This window comes from Myxine glutinosa, chromosome 6, assembly GCF_964187855.1.
Source record: "Myxine glutinosa chromosome 6, kmMyxGlut1.1, whole genome shotgun sequence".
Classification (NCBI taxonomy): domain Eukaryota; kingdom Metazoa; phylum Chordata; class Myxini; order Myxiniformes; family Myxinidae; genus Myxine; species Myxine glutinosa.
The window spans coordinates 16,279,435-16,304,623 of NC_136266.1; the positions used below are offsets into that span (position 1 = coordinate 16,279,435).

Genomic DNA, 25,189 nt, shown 5'->3' on the forward strand with positions numbered 1-25,189 from the left:
ATAGGATGAGTTATTGTAGTACAAGATAGGATGGGTTATTGTAGTACAAGATAGGATGGGTTATTGTAGTACAAGATAGGATGGGTTATTGTAGTACAAGATAGGATGGATTACTGTAGTACAAGATAGGATGGGTTACTGTAGTACAAGATAGGATGAGTTATTGTAGTACAAGATAGGATGGGTTATTGTAGTACAAGATAGGATGGGTTATTGTAGTACAAGATAGGATGGGTTATTGTAGTACAAGATAGGATGGATTACTGTAGTACAAGATAGGATGGGTTATTGTAGTACAAGATAGGATGGGTTATTGTAGTACAAGATAGGATGGGTTACTGTAGTACAAGATAGGATGGGTTATTGTAGTACAAGATAGGATGGGTTATTGTCGTACAAGATAGGATGGGTTATTGTAGTACAAGATAGGATGGGTTATTGTAGTACAAGATAGGATGGGTTATTGTAGTACAAGATAGGATGGGTTATTGTTGTACAAGATAGAATGGGTTATTGTAGTACAAGATAGGATGGGTTATTGTAGTACAAGATAGGATGGGTTATTGAAGTACAAGATAGGATGGGTTATTGTAGTACAAGATAGGATGAGTTATTGAAGTACAAGATAGGATGGATTACTGCAGTGCAAGATAGGATGGGTTATTGTAGTACAAGATAGGATGGGTTATTGTAGTACAAGATAGGATGAGTTATTGAAGTACAAGATAGGATGAGTTATTGAAGTACAAGATAGGATGGATTACTGTAGTGCAAGATAGGATGGGTTATTGTAGTACAAGATAGGATGGGTTACTGTAGTACAAGATAGGATGGGTTATTGTAGTACAAGATAGGATGGGTTGGGTTACTGCAGTGCAAGATAGGATGGGTTATTGTAGTACAAGATAGGATGAGTTATTGTATTATCGTTACACGCACTGCATCGCTATGATTGTGTGCTTTTAAATCAGGTGAGGAAATTGTCGGGAATGCTGCTGTTTCATCGTTAGCATGTTCGTGCCCATATCAATGTTTAAGACTCAAACATGAAGTGTAGACCGACATCACATTTAAATAAGATCAAACCAGGCAGTTCGATAATTTATTCCCCTCTGAAGGTCATTAGTGAGCCAGGTGGGTTTTACATACCTGTTCCTTATTGACGTGGTCATCCTCCCTATACTAGTGTCATTCCCATTCGTTTGGATCACACGTGATGATTCTATGAATACTTTGACCTACAAGACGGAGGTGAGCAGCAGCTTCTTTATTAAGCCTGTCCCTATAGGATCCCCCAAATAGATCTTGTAGGGTTTGTTTCTACAATTAGCGCCCCCAGTTTTTATTGGTTGTTCCAGATTTATTGCACCCCTCGGAGTACTAAACCGCCATCTAGGTTTTTTTTTCTTCCTGCACTCCCAATTTACAAGTTGCGCTGGCGTTGGGCTAGCGGCAAGGGTGCCGGCTGAGGATCCTAGGATCCTGGGTTCGAATCCCGGTCGATCGCTGAATTAACGCCAGGGGGGTTGACTCAGCCTGTCATCCTTCCGAGGTCGGCCAATTGAGTACCAGTTCACTGGTAATTCCCTGTTTGTCGCTAAAGGCGGCAAAAAGGGTTGGCGTCAGGAAGGGCATCCGGCCGTAAAACATTGCTTCAAAAAGGGGACCAAAAAACAACAACAACCACGGTTCCCGAAAAAGGCCAACCCCCGCTTTGCGGGGAAAAATGGCCTCTAAAGGTGGTTATTATTATTATTTTTTACTCCCAATTTCCAAGCTGTATCTCAGAGCCGGCTGAGACTTACAGAATGAAATTATGCATTAATAATGGGAATAACAAGTATACCCGGTTGACGTGATGTTTTTGACCTTGACTTAATTTTTAAGGTCATGACCCAATTATAGATATTTTAACATTTTTCACGAACACTCGACTGAGGTTTGTCTGACCAGCTGTGCCCCCGTGTCAAATCGACACAGATCGAGTACAAGGCAAAGGCGAAGGCAGAATCCGCTTACATTGTGGAAATGGCCAAGCGACCGGACATCGAGCACGCCAAGGAAGTTTACAAAATGGCGAGTCAGGTAAAGTCAACAGCAGCGCATCGTTTTGACATTTAAGGTGACCTCATGGTGTATTCCTCAGAGGAATTTACCAGTTGGAAAAGCTGTTGGAATGACTGGTCACTTGCAGTTGGAATACACGAAAGAGAAGGTCAGGCAGCGGAGTCACGGAGCCGCGATGTATGACACGCCATTGCAGAAACAGCTACAACAGGCAGCTGTACTGGCAAGCACGGTAAGAAAAGTAAAAATTTCACAACAATAGGGAAGTGTCTTGTTTCGCAGCTCTGTCTGTGCTCTGTCCCCCAAATATTCCTTCAGGTCGCACAAGATCTGCCAGCAACCCTCTTATGGTTAAACTGCCAAAATCTCGGCTCTCTGCTCACCTTCACTCCTTCATTCCCCTTTTCTTCCGCCTCTTGAACAAACTCCCGCACTCCCTTCAATCCCTCTCCTCCCTCCAGGTCTTTAAAACAGCTGTTCACCACCATCTCTTATCTTCCCCCATCGAAAACCTTCATCTTTTCTACCCCCACTAATTTCACTTTTTTGAAATTCCGACTTCTTTCCTGGAAGTCCGAGCAGTGTCCATGTGTTTTATACCTCTCCCACCCCCCACCCCCCAACCCCCTTCCCATTCCTCCTCCCCCAAGCCCTCTCCCTCCCACAGATCTCCCGATGTCCCTGCTCTCAAATGTTGTACTTGTGTGCTTCCCTGGCTCCCCCCATCTTGTCTCCCTCTCCCTTTATCTTATGTTTTGTGTCAGTTTGTCTTTTTGTGATTAATGTTAGCTCGTACACGAGCCTCGAACTTGTATACAAAAAAAAAAGTGGATGAGGAAAAAGGTCAACTTCAAAATGGCTGTCATTTTGTTGAAAGAAGAATGTTTAACCTGGGTGTGACCCCTACAGTTTGCCTCAACATCGTACCACAATTTCCGGATTCGCTTTACCCACCCTATGGTGACCACATCCTATCGTCGTGTCTGACATCTCCTTAAGGAATTTAGCTGTCGGCCCCCAGAACATTTCCAAAAACAACAAGTTTCTGTTCGTCGTGTCGTCCATTTCAGGTTAAGTATCGAGAACGCTTTGAAAAGGAAGTGAAAGGGAAGAGACCGCACTTCAGCGCCAACGAGAGCGAGGCCTTCCAGACAGCAAAAAATGCGACTCATCTGGCCAGCGAGGTGAGAACAGCATGGTGGAAAGACTGATCACGTGAGCAATGGGCCTAGAGGTTGGATACATCTGCTGTCTGCCTCGCTAGGCCCTCTTGACATGCTCTCGTCAAAGGTATGAGCAGGTGATCTGTGCAAACACAGCGGCTGCTGGAATTTCTTTACTCTGGCGGAAAATGCCATTTCCCACATAAATCTCTCTCTACCTCGTTTAATGAAAAGGAGTTTTGGTTTGGGTGTGTGTAGGGGAGGGTCGTTTACTCAAACACATTCCCCTCTGATCTCCACCTCCCTCACGCTCCCAACCAGTTAATTAAATAAATGTTCCATTTCAGTTCACCGAATGTGGATCTTTTCCTGATCATATCCTCTTCATTGATAGAATGAATTTCCTTTTTCATTCAAATCCTTTGGGTCGAGAAGGCAGAAGATCGTGTATTATTCACAATCGATGAGAGATCATTGGTTTTCTGATCGATTTTGTAAGACAAAATCGATCAAATTGGGTTCCAAGTTAATCCTTCAGGAGATGTTATTTGAAGTTCTTCTTCTTTAAGCTTCCATGGAATGTCTCGTTTATGAGCTGTCTGTATTATGTACCCATCCATATAACTTTAGTATAACTAGCACCAATACCCCTAGCCACCCATTAGAACCCCCATTTGTTTTCCTCAAACGAACAGTTTTGATTTGAAGCTCATCAAATGGTCCAGACTGCTTCGTCTCCTTCCATGCCCTTTTCACCAATTTTTCCTATGTGTACCTGGAACTATTTCAGCCTTTTTCCTTCTTTTTATAACCCAAAACTTTATTCATTCATTCAAAGTGTGGGCTGGCAGGATAGTCAAGCGGTATGTGTACTCTGGGCTATCTAGCCTGGGTTTGAATCTTGAAGCAGCTATAAACTGCCACCATGATGTTTCACATGTAGCGCAAGGCATCATTGCGTGCACCATCCCTCGGAGTGACCTCGAGGTGAAGGACTCGTCAGCTGGAACTGGTCGTTAGTGGATTTTAATATTCCCACGGTGTCTTTCACAAAGAGTAGGTGACTTATCGTCACCACACCAAACAAATTACAAATTCCTGCCTCCTTTAGTCGAGCGCCAGGACTGTTCAGCAGCTTCGTGAAAGACTTGGACCAAAAAACGTTTGTTCGCCATCCCAAGAAGATGGGAATTGGGACCTTTAAAGATGAAAAAGTAGTCTTGGTAGTAAGGTTATTCATTCCACAAAATTAGACATTGCTTATCATCCAAACCCAGATTTAACTAGATGGGTATTCTGTGTAGAGCACATACTTCCACCAGGCTGAATAGTTTATGTTTTATATATCACTTATAGTTGATGGTGAATAATCATATATATATATATATTTTAAATTCTCATATACGAATCCAGATCTTCATCAAAATTGAATCAAGTCATCCTAGACAACATGTCCACCAAGTTTGGTCTGAATCCGTCCATAACATTTTGAGATATCCTGCTCACAGACAGACAAACAGACACGTGGTGAAACCATAACCTCCATAAGGAGTTGAAATATGTGAAGAAATTGTAACATTTTTCATTCTCTTACATTTGTTCATTTTTCCTCTGGAAGCAGTTTATCCTTCTCATAAACGTTGCGACTGAGCATTCGTTTTGTGATGTCCAGGTTTCTCAGCCATACAAAAGTTTTTTGAGACTGAATAAAATAAATACAAAGACAGTCGACATTGAAATAAACGTGTAATTTGCGTCCACAACCATCCTTGACCATTTTGTGGAACATTGACCGAGGCCCTCACTTTTCCGCCCTTGCGTTTTCACCTTAAATCGCTTCTAAATTCGTTTTCTCAGCAATCACTTGACACAAAACTTTTAACATAGGAGCAAAATTATTTTTTAACAAAGTTACAAGATGATTGGATGGGAATGTGGCTGGAATTCCCCAAAAAATCATTTTTCTGCAGGCATGGGTTGCAGGTTGTTTCACGTACCAGAAATAAACAGGGCATCACAGTTTTCCTACCTTTAACCATGACAACAGGTGATCATCGTGATTATGGAATGACTTCCAAAGAGGAAGGAAACTCCATTTTTTAGACATCCAAAGACCTGTAGAGTTCTCACCAACAAACACCACATGACATCCATCAACCACTACCTATTGGGACTACCTCTACCTCTTATTCAAACTTCAACAAAAAACTTTCAAAAATGAAGGAAATCAGCTTTAAAACGATTCCACCCTATTGCTTATTTAGACACTGTGGCCAATGTCTGCTGATGTCTCCCTCTCTCTCGTTTCGGCTTAGTCGTGCAACTATCTGGAGCACACTCTTATGTTTGAATAGCTTCAGGAGTGTTACAGGTAGTCTCGCGAAACAGGGTCATGGTCTGTTACATGTGTGTATTTCCAGGTGAAGTACAAGAAGGACCTGCACAAGCTACACAACCCTACAGGACTCGATGCTTCTCTACTAATGCAGCATTTCCTGGCCACCAGCAAGTTGAGCAGTGGAGTAAGCAGGCGATCCTTATTTATTGCTTCCTTATGTATGCACCACTCTCGCACTCTGAACCCCTTTCGCACTCTGAACCCCTTTCCCACTCTGCACCCCTTTCCCACTCTGCACCCCTTTCGCACTCTGCACCCATTTCCCACTCTGCACCCCTTCCCCACTCTGCACACCCCTTTCCCACTCTGCACACCCCTTTCCCACTCTGCACACCCCTTTCCCACTCTGCACACCCCTTTCCCACTCTGCACACCCCTTTCCCACTCTGCACCCCTTTCCCACTCTGCACCCCTTTCCCACTCTGCACCCCTTTCCCACTCTGCACCCCTTTCCCACTCTGCACCCCTTTCCCACGATGCACCCCTTTCTCACTATGCACCCCTTTCCCACTCTGCACCCCTTTCCCACTCTGCACCCCTTTCCCACTCTGCACCCCTTTCCCACTATGCACCCCTTTCCCACTATGCACCCCTTTCCCACTATGCAACCCTTTCTCACGCTGCACCCCTTTCCCACTATGCACCCCTTTCTCACGCTGCACCCCTTTCCCACTCTGCACCCCTTTCCCACTCTGCACCCCTTTCCCACTCTGCACCCCTTTCCCACTATGCACCCCTTTCCCACTATGCACCCCTTTCCCACGCTGCACCCCTTTCCCATGATGCACCCCTTTCCCACTATACACCCCTTTCCCACTATACACCCCTTTCCCACTATACACCCCTTTCCCACTATACACCCCTTTCCCACTATGCACCCCTTTCCCACTATGCACCCCTTTCCCATTCTGCACACCCCTTTCCCACTCTGCACCCCTTTCCCACTCTGCACCCCTTTCCCACTCTGCACCCCTTTCCCACTCTGCACCCCTTTCCCACTACGCACCCCTTTCCCACTACGCACCCCTTTCCCACTACGCACCCCTTTCCCATTCTGCACACCCCTTTCCCACTCTGCACCCCTTTCCCACTCTGCACCGCTGTCCCACTATGCACTCCTTTTGCACTCTGAACCCGTTTCCCGCTCTGAACCCGTTTCCTGCTCTGAACCCGTTTCCCGCTCTGAACCCGTTTCCCGCTCTGAACCCGTTTCCCGCTCTGAACCCGTTTCCCGCTCTGAACCCGTTTCCCGCTCTGAACCCGTTTCCCGCTCTGAACCCGTTTCCCGCTCTGAACCCGTTTCCCGCTCTGAACCCGTTTCCCGCTCTGAACCCGTTTCCCGCTCTGAACCCGTTTCCCGCTCTGAACCCGTTTCCCGCTCTGAACCCGTTTCCCGCTCTGAACCCGTTTCCCGCTCTGAACCCGTTTCCCGCTCTGAACCCGTTTCCCGCTCTGAACCCGTTTCCCGCTCTGAACCCGTTTCCCGCTCTGAACCCGTTTCCCGCTCTGAACCCGTTTCCCGCTCTGAACCCGTTTCCCGCTCTGAACCCGTTTCCCGCTCTGAACCCGTTTCCCGCTCTGAACCCGTTTCCCGCTCTGAACCCGTTTCCCGCTCTGAACCCGTTTCCCGCTCTGAACCCGTTTCCCGCTCTGAACCCGTTTCCCGCTCTGAACCCGTTTCCCGCTCTGAACTCGTTTCCCGCTCTGAACTCGTTTCCCGCTCTGAACCCGTTTTTCCCGCTCTGAACCCGTTTTTCCCGCTCTGAACCCGTTTTTCCCGCTCTGAACCCGTTTTCCCGCTCTGAACCCGTTTTTCCCGCTCTGAACCCGTTTTTCCCGCTCTGAACCCGTTTTTCCCGCTCTGAACCCGTTTTTCCCTCTCTGAACCCGTTTTTCCCGCTCTGAACCCGTTTTTCCCGCTCTGAACCCGTTTTTCCCGCTCTGAACCCGTTTTTCCCGCTCTGAACCCGATTTTCCCGCTCTGAACCCGTTTTTCCCGCTCTGAACCCGTTTTTCCCGCTCTGAACCCGTTTTTCCCGCTCTGAACCCGTTTTTCCCGCTCTGAACCCGTTTTTCCCGCTCTGAACCCGATTTTCCCGCTCTGAACCCGTTTTTCCCGCCCTGAACCCGTTTTTCCCGCTCTGAACCCGTTTTTCCCGCTCTGAACCCGTTTTTCCCGCTCTGAACCCGTTTTTCCCGCCCTGAACCCGTTTTTCCCGCCCTGAACCCGTTTTTCCCGCCCTGAACCCGTTTTTCCCGCCCTGAACCCGTTTTTCCCGCCCTGAACCAGTTTTTCCCGCCCTGAACCCGTTTCCCGCCCTGAACCCGTTTCCCGCCCTGAGCCCGTTTCCCGCTCTGAGCCCGTTTCCCGCTCTGAGCCCGTTTCCCGCTCTGAGCCCGTTTCCCGCTCTGAGCCCGTTTCCCGCTCTGAGCCCGTTTCCCGCTCTGAGCCCGTTTCCCGCTCTGAACCCGTTTCCCACTCTGCACTCTGCCCATATCCTCTCAACCTCCTTTCTCATGTCCTTCACTACCCTGCATTCCATTAATTTCATCATCGCCCCTTCTATTAATTTTTTATTATATTTTTTTCACTTTAGCCTCACCCCCATGCATACGTAATTGGTGCCCCCTAATCTCTCCATTTTTATCTCTTGTATACCTTGTGCTATGTTATTTATGATGATTGCATTTCAAGACCTTGCAGATGTTTAGCCATTTCCTTTTATCAATCAATTTTATACTCTGCTAAGATTCAGTCATGAGTTGACATGGTTTAGAGTTGAACATTCAATTTGAATTATCATACGAGGGGCTTTGAGACTCTTCCTCATGGTGTGCTGTTGCCTTTGCTGTGGTGTGTGAGTTCAGTACGAGTACAAAAGAGACTTTGAGAAGAGTCGAGGACAGTACCACATGATTGCAAACAGCCCAGAGTTCCTGCACCACAGGGATGTTTCTGAGATTCAGAGCCAGGTAGGACAAAAGGATTTACCGACATCATAGTCTGCTTATACCTGCAGCCTCACCAAAACTACTGTCGGTTTATTGATCACGTGTCTGTCTATCATTGATTAGTCCTTAATGTGTCTGCCTGCTCCGACTGTTCTGCAGAGTGATCAAAAAAATAAATAAAGTAAAAGATTGGAAATATTTTCCTGCCATTCTCTAATGTTCCCTCTTTCTTCTCTTTCCCTTTGTTTCTGGTGCTCGTGTGATGGGGTTTTAGCTTTGCATGTCTTATGGAGATATATCTGCAAGACGAGGCAAATTACATCTTTTCTAACTGTCTGCTTGTGCAACTAGAACGGCGCTCGGTAGAGCGCATAAACGATATTCAAAAAGTTATGGACGAGTTGTGACAAAACTTGGTGGAAGATTTGGATAGGCGACAGGAACAAGCTGATAAAGTTTTAGTTCAGGTCTGATTCCAGATCCGGCCTATCAGTTTGATACAAAACATAGACTGTTCAGCCTGGCGGAGGTATGCGCTCTACCGAGTGTTGTTCTCGTAATAGTAGATATTGGTTTGATGCGGTAAATATAGTAGTTAAAAGTAATCAACTTATTCAAAAACTATATTTGCTAATAGAAAAACTAGTACAATGACAACTAGTAACTGATTGGCATAAAAAACTAGTACAATTACACCAGAAAACGTAATCTGTTGAATAGCTTCAAGCTTCTTAACAAACGCACGAGGCGTTTCCTTGAACTCTGATTTCAGTTGAAATACAAGATGGATTTCGAGAAATCTAAGGGAAGAAGCACATTGGACTACGAGACACCAACATATGTCACGGCACGAGAGTCGCAGAAGATGCAGCACGCGGTGCGGATGGCGGGGGAGGCAGGAAAAACAAATACCAAATGTGAACAGGGTTTATAGTGTGGGAGTTATTGAATTGTACCACATTCTAAAAATACTTGTGTTTCTGTTTGTTGTTTTTCATTAGAAAGACTACAGGAAGAGCTTTGAAGAGGAAATCAAAGGACATGGCATGCACTCCCTGGAAGGCTCTCCATTGTACGAGCAAGCAAAGCACGCCTCGGTTATCCTGAGTGAGGTACCTCTATAGGCACATTCCTTGGTAACTATTAAGAACAAGTGGAATTTAAGAGCAAAACGTAAAAAAAAAATTGCTTCCCCTACTCTCCCTCCCCCAAAATGAGCAAAAGATCACTGCATTGTGCCACTCTGGATCGATTATATCCGGCAAAGTGAGAAACTTTCTGCAACACAGATGATGCAACCGAGTGAACAGATCTCGCTAAATATTAACCGGGGACGACGACACATAGTTATACAATAGGAACGAAACAAATGGATGTCGGGATAAAAAGTAACGATGCAATTTGTCCTCCTCCCCGTTTTAGAAAGAGTACAGGAAAGCGTTGGAGCTGGAAATCAAAGGAAGAGGCCTCACCACACCAATCCTGAATACTCCCGATTTTCAACGTGCCAAGAATGCCACGGAAATACTGAGCCAGGTCCGCGGTTTGTGGGGAAGCTGGTGAAGCCAATTTCCTGCATAATGTTTATTCCAGATTTTGATGTTTTATTCTGATTATCTTCCTGGTTCTCCTGATGATTGGTCCATAAGATGTCATGACTGGATGCTTTATTTTGCTCCAAAGACAAAGTACAAGGAACAAGTACATATACATCAGAGCTCGTTTAATGCGGTGACCGATTCTCCCGACATCCTGCACGCCAAGAGAGTAAAGTCTCTTATGAGTCAGGTGAGTAACCGTGTGACTATAAATGGGGGCCCAGAGTTTGTACAAGTGGTGCAGGTGAACCGATTCTCGCCCTCGCTCACAAGACATCCTTTCTCTCATTTGCCATCCTTACAGGTCCGATACAAGGAGGATGCGGAAAAGGCGAAGCTCAACTACGTGTCCATTTTGGATACCCCAACTTATGCGACGGTCAAGGCGAACCAAAAGAATTTTAGCGAGGTGAGTCATTAAGGAGATCACGGCAATCCATTGTTTTGGAACACCGGAACCGATACCATCTGTCACACTCCGAGTGACGGCTTTGTGCTGCAACATACATTCATTGCAATTACCTTCCAGCCGAAAGCAATTTGATCAACTCATTATTGGTTACCGTGAGCATGAATGAATTGGCGTTTTCACTCGCGTTCACAGGTGAAGTACCGTGGCAGCATCGGAAAAGCGACCGTCGTCGCAACCACACCTGTGATCGAATGTGTCAAGAAAATCCAAGCAAACATCAGCATGGTAACGCACTGGAGGCACAATGCAAACATACAAGCAGTCATGCCTTTCAAAGATGTAACATAGTCAGGTGTGATTGCTATCCTACCTGCAGGTGAATTATAAAGACGATTTCAAGAAGATGATTCAAGGAAAGTCTGTTACTCTCACGGACACCCCCGAGATGCGCCGGGTCCGGCAAAATCAGCATCACGTCTCCACGGTGAGGTTGCGCGACCTTGCGATGAGACGACCATGTTGGAACTAACCGCATGCAAAACTAGATGGTATTCATAGAATACTTACCCTGCGCATTCAACTTTTTGCGAACCAACTCTTCTGTTTTTGAAGGGTTTTTTTCTTTGATCCAATGTGGCTGCCAGACCACGTGGGTGATGACATCATAAATTTGTGTTCTCTAAATAATTGTTGCATAGATCACATTCAAACCATTTCAACCTCATCAGACTAAGCGTTGTCCCTGTCAAATTATGACGTCATAATTATGGCACCAATGACGTCATCGTTAACAACAGCTATTCCCCATATGGAGTTCTTTACAATGAGCCAGGTTTCAATTTTTTTCCATGCAGCGATTTTGGAGATATAGAGGTGCAACATTTTTCTGGTTTTCCAAGATGGCAACTGTACTACATGACCTATGACGTCATGATTATCATTAAAATATTCTACATGAGGAGGCGCTCCTGTGGTGAAAATTTTGTGGCCATCAGACCAACAGTTGCTGAGAAAAAAAATTCACAATGATCGGATAAGTGTTGTACATGTCGAATCATGACGTCATAATGAAGGCACCGATGACATCATCATTAAAATATCTTATTCCCCAAGGGGAGTACTTGACAATGAGCCATGTTTCAATTTTTTCCATGGAGCGGTTTCAGAGATGTAGAGGTGCAACTTTTTTCGATTTTTCCAAGATGGCGTCCGTACCACGTGACCTATGACGTCATAATTATGAATAAAAAATCATACAGGCGGAGGCGCTCCTATGGTAAGATTTCGTGTCAATCGGGCCAACAGTTGCCGAGAAAAAGAATTTTTAAAATGCAGACACGTATGACACACACACGTACGGCACACGTACCAACTGAATGCTTAACCCCGCTTTTCGCTTCCCGAGCGCAGGGTAGATATAGGAAGTCTGTTCAGATGTTAAGCTTTGCAGTTGATGCCCACGGATGCCAACCTATGGCGTTTTCCTTGCTCTATCCTCTAATTGCTGAGCGTCGAGCAAGGAAGCAGCACGTACCATTTAAAAGCCTTTAGTATGACTCGGTCCGGATATTTTTCAAACTGGCGACCCCCAAGTCTCGGAGCGGACACTCGAACCATTACACCACCGACTCTGGTACTTAAGTTTGCAGATTAAAAATCTTTTATGTTTCAATCCTGTAATCAACCCTTTTAGCTACACCTGAGGTTTTTTTGACTGAGTGTTGTGCATTTGGCAGGTGAAGTACCATGAAGACTTTGAGAAAACCAGAGGACGAGGTTTCACGTCAGTCACTGATGATCCCATCACGATGCGTGTCAGGAAAAACATGAAGAACGTAAGCCTCTCCGTGCCGCAGCATTCCCTCATTCCGAGTGAGCCGCTAAGATTCCACCTGTCTGTCCGAATTACGTGCACATGCGTGCTTTTCGCGTTTCTGTTCTTCATTCCACCCTCATGTGGAATTTCCTGACATTGTGTGTGTTCTGGGCAAGCAGTGAAAGTGGCGACTCGACGTGTAGGGATAGGACTTGTTTAAAGGGGGCCTTCAAGTGACGCTTTTATCTGACGGCATACATGGTTCATGGAAGGGTTTGTACATAATCACACAAAAAGGCAAGGACACTAGAAGATTTTAGTTTATGGGACTTGAATCAGTAGTCCTAGCATCATGAGGTCGTGACCCTAAAAAGGAAAACCAAACAGGTCAGACTGCTTTCTGCATGAGCGCCTTATTGTTCATCCATGGTGGTCCGCCGAAGCGCAGGTCTTTGCTGCCAAAACGGCTTTGCAAGTAACACACTGGGACTGGGTTCCATTGCCATCCCAGCAGTTGTCAGGGAAGGAATATGGAATTTTGTGAGGACTTTTGCTCATAATGGGTGACTATGCGTAAAATACACTGTGGGGTCTGTCACATTCATCAACAACAGACGTGCTAGCAGATGTATCCCCGCTTTAACGTACCCATCCGAGGGATGCACCTTATTGATGCAACATGCTTCCTGCAACACACCAATCTGACAGTGCATAGTCCGGTCGGAAAATTGGCCCCAAATATGGATCAAAGGTGAGTGCGCTGCTTCTGAGCTTATCCGATAAGCCCTCACCTTCTTGCATGGCTGTGTCATTGAGGAAACAATAAACCATTTGGGTGCTTTCCACCCGGAAGTGGCATGTCAATGATGTCAGGGAGATGGACTGCTAGAATGGGCCTTTGTTTGTAGATCTGGGACAAGGGAGACTTCAAAAAGCAGATCCAGGGACACTCCAGCTCAGTTTGGGACACGCCAGAGATGAGACGTGTTCGACAGAGCCAACGGAACATTTCCATGGTGAGAGTGTACCATTAAAGAATGACTTAGGAATACTATGAATTGCAGTTGCCAGTGCATTGAATCTTTTTATAACACCTGCTCTGTAGGTGAAATACCACGAGGAATTCCAAAAAGGCAAAGGACGGGGATTCACTCCAGTGCCCAACGATCCCATCACGGAACGGGTGAAGAGGAACATGCAGGACGTGAGCGATATCTGCTACAAGGGCATGCGGCGGCACATCGTCGAGATGGAGGGCAGTGCACCTGACTACGATGCAACAAACGGTGAGCTGAATCAATAGGTTATTTATTTTTGCCTCCGCCACTGAAGGTGGACGGAGGTTATGTTTTCACACCTGTCTGTCCTTGAGCAGAATATCTCAAAAAGTTGTGGACAGATGTGGACGAAACTTGGTGGAGAGGTTTGGCGTGACAAGAACAAACTGTTTGGATTTTGGTGAAGATACAGATCCGGATACTATAATTAAAAATAATGTTTAAGTGATTCTTCAGAATTGAGAGACTGGGCCAAAAACGATAAAGCATAATATTTCAAAAAAGTTTTGGGCAGATTTGGATGAACTTTGGTGGATGAGTTTGGTTCGGCAACAAAAACAAGCCGATTAGATTTGATTCAGGTCCGAATCCAGATCCGGCCTGTCAGTAGGATCCAACACCTAAACTATTTAGCCTGGCGGAGGATTCTATCTTCATGTACATTTTTTTTTTCTGAACCACATTTAGAGGCCATTGCAGGGGTTGGGCTTTTTCAGGCACCGTGGTCCCCTTTTTGAAGCGATGTTTTATAGCCGGATGCCCTTCCTGCCACCAACCCTGTTAGTCGCCTCTTGCGACACACAGGGAATTACCAGAAAACTGGTACTCAATTTGCCGACCTCAGAAGGATGCCAGGCTGAGTCAACCCCCCTGGCGTTAATTCGGCGATCGACCGGGATTCGATCCTAGGATCCCAAGCCGGCACCCTAACCGCTAAGCCAACACGGCGTAAACACCATAAATAATTATCATCGCCTCATTTACACATTGAAAAAATGAAAAGGTATCTTCGTTCCACTTGAGGATGAATAATCAAAACCCCCTACGTGCTGCAAATGAGGATGTGCTCGTAGGTAGGTATTAAAATGTCATGTTGAGGATGTGCAACTATGATTGGTTAGACCCTATATTAGCATACAAAGACGTTTCACGTTTCCTTTTGTCGCCGTGTCTTTGACAGAGTTCCGAGTGTGGCGGACAAACCCTGGATCCGTGTTCGACTATGATCCTGCCGAAGACAACATCCAGTCACGAAGCTTGCACCTGCAGAGCAGTGAGGACATTCGGACACGCAATGCGTTTCACACCTCTTCTCTTTATTAGCATTACATACATGGCAATAAATACCACATACGTTAGACAAAGGTCGAAATGTTATAAAATGATTCTGTGGGTGAAGGACTGAGCAAATGCAATTACAGAATTATTTCCGAGAATTATTTGTTCAGTGAGTTTATCAAATGCAATATCTCAAAAACCTGTCCATGTGGTGTAGTTAACAGTAACCTGCGGCGAGGCAGCACCAGCCGATCAGCCAGTGCTCAGAGTGCCAGCACCACCGATGGCAAATCCGAGCTCTCCGAACAAGCGCAGAGCACCACGCTGTCCAGTGGAACGTACGAGCATGGCACGGCCGTGGGTACATTCGGTAAGGTGACGCTTACCTGCATCTTTTACTGTTTGGAAATTCAGCTAACAAGGTGTGTGTGTGTGTGTGTGTGTGTGTGTGTGTGTGTGTGTGTGTGTGTGTGTGTGTGTGTGTGTGTGTGTGTGTGTGTGTGTGTGTTTTAATAGTATTAGTATTTTACTAGCGTGCACATGATTATGGGAGGGAATAAAAAGTCTACTGAGTTCTAAGTGAAAGTCCTACAGGTGCAGCAATGTCCTGTATGTGGGGCCCTGGGATTGATGTACATCGAGCTGAAAAAAAGGCCAATGGAGTAATCTCCAGTAAATGCCAGGATGGAATAATCCTTCGAGGGAACTGCTTTGATATCATGAAGAAACTTAATAAAAGTTCCGAGAAGTGTCATCGCTTTCAAAACCATGTTTACACATGAAAAAGATGGAGAATAAGAGGATTTTAAAAGGGGCCTCTTTAAAATGGGCATTCCAGGTTATGTTGTCAAGGGTCTCTATACCATTCCCATCATGGAATAGAGAAAGGATTTCTTCTTCTTTCATACGCACCACATAGCTGCAGGTAGCATTATTTTCTGTGGTTAGAGAAAGATTTTGCAATTCCACCAGACTGCTGGCGATAACTCACCTATTCTTTGCGAAGGACACAGTGGGATCTTTAATGTCCACCAATAATGCCAGTAGATGGGACGTCTGGTTCAATGACCCAGGCTAGACAGCTCAGACCCAAGTGTGCGTACCTCTAGCCTATTCTGGCAGCTCATGATAATTAATGCAATACAAAAACAAACCCCAAATCACAATAGTAAATGCACAACTTCCTCCGAGTAACCACAACACTGGCCTTTCATGACCACAACAAAAAGGAAGACGAGCGAGCGGGTATTGTTTACTCTTGAGTTGCCCCCTTTCAAAGGTTGAAATTTTACATCTCCATATCTGATGATGATACAAAAGAGAAATTCAGATGAGAGTTGATGCACAGGATTGCAAGACATTATTTCCACATCCTAACATCTGCTAAGGTCACGTGCTATATCAATATTCATTTCCTGCAAGGATTCAAGAATCGACAAAATTGTGTTGGACGTAGTTTACTTGAGTAACTTTGTATAAATCCCAATTCTGGCTCGATTCCTCCATCGATCTCAACATTCTGCAAATTGGATTTTTCTCTACCCTGGCCTGTTTAGATTGGGCTCGAACAGGCAAAAGTTCCTCGCACGTAGGTAAGTAGGTGAGCCTTATATTTACCAGTATATTACCTGTAGGGTGATTGCGTCACCCCCTATAGTGACACACACACACACATACACTTTGGCTGTGAGTGAACTTACACGTGCATTTCTGATATGTTAAAAAATCTTACCACCACTTAGTCCTCTTCCCTTGCTATTCATCATAGAATAGGCACATGCATTGTGTAACGTGTGTTACATATTGATCAGAGCAACAAATATTGCTCGAAATATTATCGAATTTGAGTTCGGATAAAACCATGAGGGAGTCAGAAAGCACGAGCCCTACAAAAGAGGCCTATGAAATCTCAGACCGAAACAGAGTATAGAGAGATGGCAGCAGTCGTATATAAATTGTGGGTGGAGTCAGGCAAACCATCCAACCAATCGGTGGAGCTCACACACACACACGGACGCACGGACACACGCACGGCTCCTTTTATAGTATAGACTTGAAACCTGAATCCAAGGAGCAGCCAAGACGGGTGATCTTGTCTTCATGTTTGGGTGCTCGTCGTTTCACTTCCCCTTGCTAGAAAAGCATAATGGTGTGTGCTGGCACAGGTGGTGTGTGGTTCGAATCTTTGTAGCAATTCATGTGCAGACCGTGGTCAAGCTGTGTTCTGACGAGTCCATTCAGCATCAATTATAATGAAGAAAATGTGAAAATGGAGGAAAGACAAAATATCCATGAAGGACCAGCAAATGGACAGGCTGGAAATAAAGGTTCAATGGAAAAATGGGGAAAAAGAAGGCAAATTTATGGGGATGAGAACGACTTTTCTGAAGTATAAAAATACAAGATCTTTGACACTACATGCATCATGAAGAAAATGGCAGGAATGAGTTAAAGAGACAAGTACAGATTGTGCAAAGCACAAAATAAATTAATTGTCACCTTCTTTCAGGACGCAAGATGTGAATGCCAAAACAACTGTACAGAGTAATCCATCGGCATGCAGATTCTAGGAACTGGATATTGGAATCTGGGCCTAAACTCGTTTCTTCTTTGCTCAGTTTAGCAATTGCACATAATACTCGTAGCCCTATCGCAAATATCAGTAATTGGGTTCATTAATGAGACTTGTTTTTTCAGTTTACAAGTCGGAATATTGCGACATCATAGAATTCTGGATCTCATCAAAATTCAGGAGCATCGAGATGTCATTAAAATTTTATGCAACAACTTGCCAATCCCAGAGAAATCCAGGAATGCACGGTAATGATACGCTCTTCCTTCTAGACTAACAAAATGAACGGATAGCTTGGTCTTGAATACAAAATCTACGCTCGTGGAAAGATGTGGAAACGGACGGTCGGCATTGGCAGTGGGACAACACATGGACACACAAAAGTGTGAATGAACAAGCATTCTGAGTATTGCGCTGCAATACATGTCCCCTACCGGCAGTCTGTCGTCCGGAAAACTGTTGGGGAAATTAAAAAGAGTTATTTACCCACAGGTTCTGAATCGTTCCCAATCGCTAATTACCTCAGGACGGGCTCACCTGTGATTCGCACTCGGGACTTCGATTTATACACCTTGCAGACAGGTCAGCAGAAGCACGAGAAAATAAGTTGTTGATAAAGAACCTTTCGAGTCGCTAAATATCAGTAATTTATTATATTTTCCGGTTCACGATCAATGATCGATGTGTATATATATATATATGTTGCTCGGCTTGGCTCCACCCCTCCGGAAAGCACGCGCTGTGTCGCTGTTGACGTTCACGAGACGAGGCTGAGGGCGCGCGGTGCGGCTTGAGGAGAACTCTAGAATAAACAAGAGATATCCATTTTTAAAAAATATTTTCGTTTAACGTAATCTGCCAAACCACGTGCCCTATCGCAAATTCCAAAATGACATTTTAGTAGACTGACATGCAGAACAGATCTGTGAAGTTTCCCCTCGATTGGATCAAAAATGAGGGAGCGGCTCAGTTTTAAAGGTTCATGCTTAAAAACGTCATAACTCTGAAACCATGTGACGCATGACGTCATGCTCGCTGACTTTTTTTGTTCGTAATGGGTATGCGATTCTGCCTGCAAAGTTTGGCCTTGATCTGTTCAGCCGTTGCAGAGAAAAAGGGGTTTTTGTGTTTTCACGAAAAACAATATGGCGGCCGAACCACGTGACATGTGACGTCATAATTACCATTAAAATATTCTACAGACCGAGTCCCCCCTACGGTGAAAATTTGATCTCAATCGGTCCTATTATTGCAGAGAAATTGGTTTTTAAAGGAAATTAAAACTTAAAATGACACTGAGTTAAGGATCATCAGAATTCCCAGTTCAAAGTGCCATAACTTTGTCAAAAATGATCTAAACGTCGTGAGGTTCGAACTTGATCTGTAACTTATCATGAGGAAACCATGTGCCAAGTTTGAAATCATTAGCATTAAGGGTTTAGAAAAAAAGTCCGGAAAACTGTTCTTTGCGTGATGGACTGACGGACGGACGGACTGACGGACGGACTGACGGACGGACTGACGGACGGACTGACTGACGGACTGATAGACTGACTGACGGACTGACAGACGGAGGGACGGCGTGCAAACCTATAGTCCCCTCCGGTGTACACCGGTAGGGGACTAATAAGAGGAGAGAGAAGAGATAATGGAACACAACCTTTAAAAAGGAAAAGAGAGCAAAAAGAGAAAAGAGAGAGGTAAAGTGCTGGTTATATGAGGAGAGAAATGATCAAGGGGAAGGATGGAGAAATGTGATTGGACGGTGCACGCGTCTCTGAGTTGTCTTGTCTGGGTTTGATTCACGACCGGACAATAAACTGTCGGATCGGTGCTTAGCGTACTTCACAATGTATCCATGGACATTATTCTGGACACCTAAACTACTACTAGCATTAGTTGGTCGATGTTAAAGACCCCATGGTGCCTTTCAACAAGTACTAGGTGAGCTATTGCTGGCACCCTTCCTGTATTCCGAATGCCTTGACTCACCAACCTGGAACAAAGTAGCGTAGACAAGTAGTAGGCCTGAACTTTTATCCCCATGTTTTTTGAATAAAAAAACAGGGTGATGTTGTAATTGGCTCCATCTGTCTGTTTGTCCATCTATCTCCTCCGAAACAGTTGGGCAGAAATTCACCAAACTCGGTAGTTAAGCCGCTGTCACACCTTGACGTTTTAGCCAGCGTATGCCGACGTATGAAAAATTTGGCTACGTTAAGAGCACGCTGAAGCACGCTGGCATACGTCGTAGTACGCCGAGCTCGTCGACAAATTTCGTGCATGCACAAAATTTGTCGACGTATGCCAGCGTATGACTCACACCAGCACTCAATTTTGATACGTCGGCATACGCTGGCTAAATCGTCAAGGTGTGACAGGGGCTTTAGGAGCACCGCGTGGAAAGAAGGTGCAAAGGTAATATCGTTTTTGGCTCCGCCCTCTATGGAGGGGTCAAAAGGTCAAATACTGGAAAATGCAATTACAGCACATTTTAAAATGAAACTTTGTATATGCAATCAACAATGTGAGACAAGAAATATGTAACGATTTTTTGGGGGGGATTTGCCCTCGGGTTCATGCCCCAGAGGGTGGAGACTGTCATTCATGGGGTCAAAATCGAATTTTTTTAAAACAAAATTTGATATTGGGTCAATCCTCATTGAACTTTTTGCCATCTTTCAACTTTGCTTTAGGTAGGAAGCATAGGGATTTGCGATGGTGCGTCATCAACTTCTCTCCAGTTGGAGTGTCACAAGGAAATTGTTGAGACGGTCATCGTAAGAATGCATGTGACTTGGAGTATGTTGTGGGGATGAAAGAACAAAGGGAACAAGACTAGAAGAGGCTGGAGAAAACGAACCCGAAGAGAGTCTGGCGAAAACGACCGCCTGTATTGAGTTGGAGGCCCTGTGCTTCTGATTCTTTGTGTGAGATTTCTATGATGTGGAAAGTTTAGACAGGTGAGAAGAAGCACACGCCCAGAGTGGAAGGCAGTATTCCAATAAATTCCAGATGAAGTCTTGTATTCCCTTTGAAGTTCAGATTTTCCAAGGAAGTTGCTGACGTGACAGAGGATACCCAGTTTGCAGCTGGATTTTAGAGGCTCATGAGAGATCATGAATGGTCTTGAGGCCCAGAAGGCCAATAGAGTGAATGACCTTCGAGTGGTTGATCATCGAACTAGATAAGTGGATTGGTTACAGGTTACATGATCCTTCCTGACAGACGGTACAAAAACGTGAAATTTGTCTGGATTCAACGATGTACTCCAATTGTTAGACCAGCATCTGCTCCTTTTGAGGTCAGCAGAGAGGGGAGCAGCCACTGCAGCATATTTGTGGCATCAGGGAAGCAGCATATTGGTGGGATGTGGGATCCTGTGGCATGATGTGGAATCAGAAAATAAGGTTCCTCAGAGTTATAGAAAGAAAATGTCAAGTTTCATTGAAATTGTGTGTGTAGTTTCGGAGAAAAAAGTTTAATACCTATTTTTGGGAGTCAAACCTGGACCCAGTTTGATCCCCGGTAGACCTCCCACCCCCACCCGCCACTTTGACCCCCCGGTAGATCCCCTTAGACCCCGCTTTCATTTATGCCGTGAACATACTTGAGTTACAACATACCATATATCATTTTAGCCAAGTTTGGTCACAATCCCATTATCAGCTTCGGAGAAGTTCCAAGTGGTTACGGACTGATTGACGGACTAGGTGCCATCCCATAAGCTCCCATGAACTATGTTCCGGGTGAGCTAAAAACAAAACAAGAAAATTCATGGAACACTTTACTCCTTGCAGTCTTGGGAAAAAGGACATGGAAAGGGTCTTTTAAGGTCTTGCTTTGCATTTCCAAGCACAAGCTATATTTCCAACGAGCCGCCATTTTTTCTGAGCGTGAGAGGCAAACTTGATTGGTCAAGATGGCATAAATGACGTAATATTCTGTCCAAGTACTGCTAAACTCGAGATTTTTTTTGGAAGCGCCAAGAAGGCGATTTGTGTTCTCCAGTGTTCAATCATATAGTTAAATTGAAATAAGATAAAGTTTGAGGTTGTAGGGGAAAAAAAACAAACCTTTTTTCGGAGGTTTACCGCCGTTGGGACACCCTCTTTTACACCACCTTATTTAACACATTAAATTATTTATTCGTGTGTTGTGTGTCCTTTAACTTCCCTAAAAACAGCGAGGTTCCTGTTTGCAATGATGTCCAATTTTGTTTGACTGTGGGACAAGCAGACGGATTAGAAATATTAAGTGAGCCGCCATTTTGTCTGAGCGTGAGCGGTAAATTGAGATTCCGTACAATTTGCCAAATTCCGTGCTAAAGTACTCCTAAACTGCAGGTTCGTGTTCTGACTCGTGTTCTACAGCGCTCAAAATATAACATTCATTGACATTAAGTAGTTACTCGATCATAGAATGATGTCTGTAGACAGACAGACAGACATGGGTGAAAACATGACCTCCATCCACCTTTGGTGGCGGAGGTAATGAAAAACGAGGGATGGGTTTATGATTACAATTGGCCCTTTCTCATACATCAGTATTATGGAGCATTTGTCATGTCAGTGAATCACCGGTGTCACCGTCAGTCTCAATGACCAAGGAAATGGACACATCGTTATGGTCATAACCTTCTCCTCCAGAAAATGGCCTTCAAAGATGGTTCTTTCTTCTCCAGATTTCTGAGTTAGATACCTGGAACTGGAATGCCATTCTGATCTCATGTATACCTTCAACTAGCACAACCTTGTTTAATTCAGATGTGATTTTTAAAATAAAAAACCATGACGTCATTATGAGCATCTAAATGCACAACCATATGAAACTGTTACGTTCCCTCGTTTACTTTTCATTCTGTTCAAGGTTATCAATGCAACGCAAGTTTCCAAATGGTGAGGCATCCAGTGGCTGTGACAATTCCCAACTACGCAGTCCTGTCACCTGCACCCTCACACCAGTCTGGCACATTGGTGAGTCATCACGAGCACCATGACATGCACTCCACATGGCACAACACTCGTGTGGCACATGTCGTTCCATCCCCCGGTGTTTATGGTCCCCTTCACCACCCTGGTCCTCAACAGAGGACGTACAGAGCTCTCTACGATTACACGGCTGCAGACAAGGACGAGGTCTCTTTTCAGGACGGTGACACCATTGTTAACATCCAGAGCATCGACGAAGGCTGGATGTATGGCACGGTACGACGTACGGCCATGAGCGGCATGCTGCCCGCAAACTACGTCGAGGCCATGTGACCTGTACTCTTAGCGTGAGCGCGTCACTTCCCCTCTCCTCAGTGTGAGCACGTCACTTCCCCTCACCTCAGATCGTGCGCACGTCACTTCCCCTCTACTCAGAGCGTGAGCACGTCACTTCCCCTCTCCTCAGAGCGTGAGCGTGTCACTTCCCCTCTCCTCAGAGCGTGAGCGCGTCACTTCCCCTCTCCTCAGAGCGTGCGCACGTCACTTCCCCTCTACTCAGAGCGTGAGCGCGTCACCGCCGTCACTTCCCCTCTCCTCAGAGCGTGAACATTTCCAAATCCTCATCGCGTCATGCATGTGATCACCTGCAGTGTTGCAATGGACTGACAATTTTGAGAATAAATTTGTAAAGAAAAAAAGCAGAGACGTTGAATTATTTTATCCACAGCGTTGCGAGCACAATGTTACTAGTACCCGACTGCAAAGCCGCAATGAGCCGGCGAAGCCAAAGCCTCTTGCCACTATGTTACCCATCACCATGGCATCAGTCGGTTAGGTAGTTGGCAGTAGGTAGGTGTAGTCGGTACCGTACCTAGTTCAAAATGAGACCATTTGCATTCTGGATGAGATCAAAATTTATAAAATTTCCTTCTTGATTAATTCGGTGAATTCCGTCTCAACTTCGGATATTTCCGGCCGTGAAAAACTATCCCCTACGGCCGCGAGATTTCTAAAAAATAATTCGTCAATTTTAGAATATTTGACGCCGTTTTCAGCGTCCGAAATGTGGTAAAAAGCTTTTAAAAATATTTTTTCAAATGCTCGAATCTCATTGGTTCCGGTGTTTGGTGACGATTTTCGTTGAAGATAACCAGGGCCTGGGGAACGAGGTTGGTCTTAAAGTATTTTAATTACAAATTAGAGGTGCATAAGATTGTGAATCAAAAAAAGACGGGTGAAACAAACTCCTATTGAACGTTTCCGCAATTTTTATGCATACTTCCGCATCCGCAAGATGGTGGCCTCCATGGAGCGATTTGGTGCGTCAAAGCTTGGAATTCTCAAAGGATCCAGCAAAATCTGGTTTTTCAACATAATACGTACGCGTTCATTCACAACACCGGCTTCGCCGGCTACAATTGTTGTTGTTGTTTTAACAATTCACCTTTAACTTATGCACACATAAACGTGGGATAGGATGATAACTAATAAAGGCTTTTCATGAAATAATTTCACTTTTTTTTCTAAAGTTATCAGAGACCAACAGGGCTGACAGGATGGCCCAGATCGTGTCTGAGCTGTCTTTCCTGGGTTTGAATCCCGACCCGGCTATAAACTGTCATCTCAGGGTTTAATAACAGACAGGGTGATTCATCTATGGACTTTAAACGGGTGTAATGTCTTCCAGCATTAGTTGGTGGACGTTAGAGATCCCATGGAGTCCGCAAGGGTAAGTGAGCTATCTCTGACAAATTCAACAAATTCCAAATTCCTGTCCAAACCAGGAGCCGATGATACTACCCCGCAGCCTTGCAGCATAGGAATGAAGAAGACATGAACAGGTGAGGCAAAGGGAGAACAGTAGGACAAGGACATGTGGATGCACCACTGCACAAGCTGAGTGGGAATTGTGGCTAAGGGATGGAAACAGCATCTCGGTAGGTGGAGTAAAGTTGAAGAGGAGGTGACCGTTCAGATCAGACTTGAGTGTACCACAGCTTCTGGTGGAGCACACATGACCTGCACAACCAGGATTTGTGTTTCGGGATTCCCACGTATGGCAATGTGATCACACACATGGGTGTTATGGTAATTAGGGTTATTGAATGCTTTCAGGAAGTCTACACCATACTTGCATGATGGATTGCTGTAAACGCAGGGTTTATAAACCAGGAAGGGATAAGAGGAAATATGAGTGAGCATGGTGGGAGAAAGGCAAGGGATTGGAGGAGGAGGGAGATGAGCGAATGAATAAACACCAAAGCAAATGTAGAAAAATGTGTGGAACGTTGAGGTACAGTGAAGGACACCAATGTTTTCCAATGATGTAACAATCAGTAACAAAAGGTGTGCACAATTTCACTGATCGGCAGGACAACTTCTGGAGATGCGCAGCACGAATCTTCCACTCCCTTCAAACCGGAAATGGACGTTTTCTATTCTTGCACGAAGAGAAACAACATGGAGAATTGCTTTGCAATACATGTCACCACCGATGTGATATTTTCCAAGTCCAAAGAGGACATAACTCCGTGAAAAATTGGCGAAACACCCTGAAACTCAACTTGTTCTGTAACTTATCATAACTAGTGAGATACCCGTGCTACGTACGGGTGGGAGGCCGGAAGCAAACAGGAAATGCAGATACGGCGAATGCTAAAGCATGAAACCAATAAATTCCACATTCCTGTAGCACCTTCAGTCGCACATCAGACATGGACAGCAACTTCGTGAAGGACTTCCATGAAAAACATACCCGTTCGCAAACAAACGGGTACGTTCACGTATAAAAACATCGATCGTGGGTCCGTGGCGAATCTGCATATGGCGATCCGCGAAGTTCACGTTTATAAGGTAGAAAGCATCACGGCATGTCGTCATTTACTTGAACTCGATATGTCTTTTTTCATTCCAAACAACATAACTCTAATTACAAATTAATCAC

The 25,189-nt window shown here is 45.0% G+C and overlaps 1 protein-coding gene across 1 annotated transcript in view; it reads left to right on the forward strand.

Moving 5' to 3' along the window:
- The window catches only part of LOC137429336 (nebulin-like), a 289,229-nt gene extending 264,040 nt beyond the window's left edge, over positions 1-25,189 (forward strand). The window contains exons 127-146 of the mRNA XM_078779632.1: positions 1,981-2,085; positions 2,195-2,299; positions 3,138-3,251; positions 5,651-5,752; positions 8,497-8,601; positions 9,353-9,457; positions 9,582-9,692; positions 10,003-10,116; positions 10,264-10,368; positions 10,483-10,587; positions 10,783-10,875; positions 10,967-11,074; positions 12,327-12,425; positions 13,315-13,422; positions 13,512-13,692; positions 14,645-14,737; positions 14,960-15,112; positions 22,184-22,290; positions 22,405-22,714; positions 22,805-25,189. Of these exons, the coding sequence (XP_078635758.1) occupies positions 1,981-2,085; positions 2,195-2,299; positions 3,138-3,251; positions 5,651-5,752; positions 8,497-8,601; positions 9,353-9,457; positions 9,582-9,692; positions 10,003-10,116; positions 10,264-10,368; positions 10,483-10,587; positions 10,783-10,875; positions 10,967-11,074; positions 12,327-12,425; positions 13,315-13,422; positions 13,512-13,692; positions 14,645-14,737; positions 14,960-15,112; positions 22,184-22,290; positions 22,405-22,578 (2,187 nt within the window). The 3' untranslated portion in view covers positions 22,579-22,714; positions 22,805-25,189. The remainder of the gene's footprint in view (positions 1-1,980; positions 2,086-2,194; positions 2,300-3,137; positions 3,252-5,650; positions 5,753-8,496; positions 8,602-9,352; positions 9,458-9,581; positions 9,693-10,002; positions 10,117-10,263; positions 10,369-10,482; positions 10,588-10,782; positions 10,876-10,966; positions 11,075-12,326; positions 12,426-13,314; positions 13,423-13,511; positions 13,693-14,644; positions 14,738-14,959; positions 15,113-22,183; positions 22,291-22,404; positions 22,715-22,804) is intronic.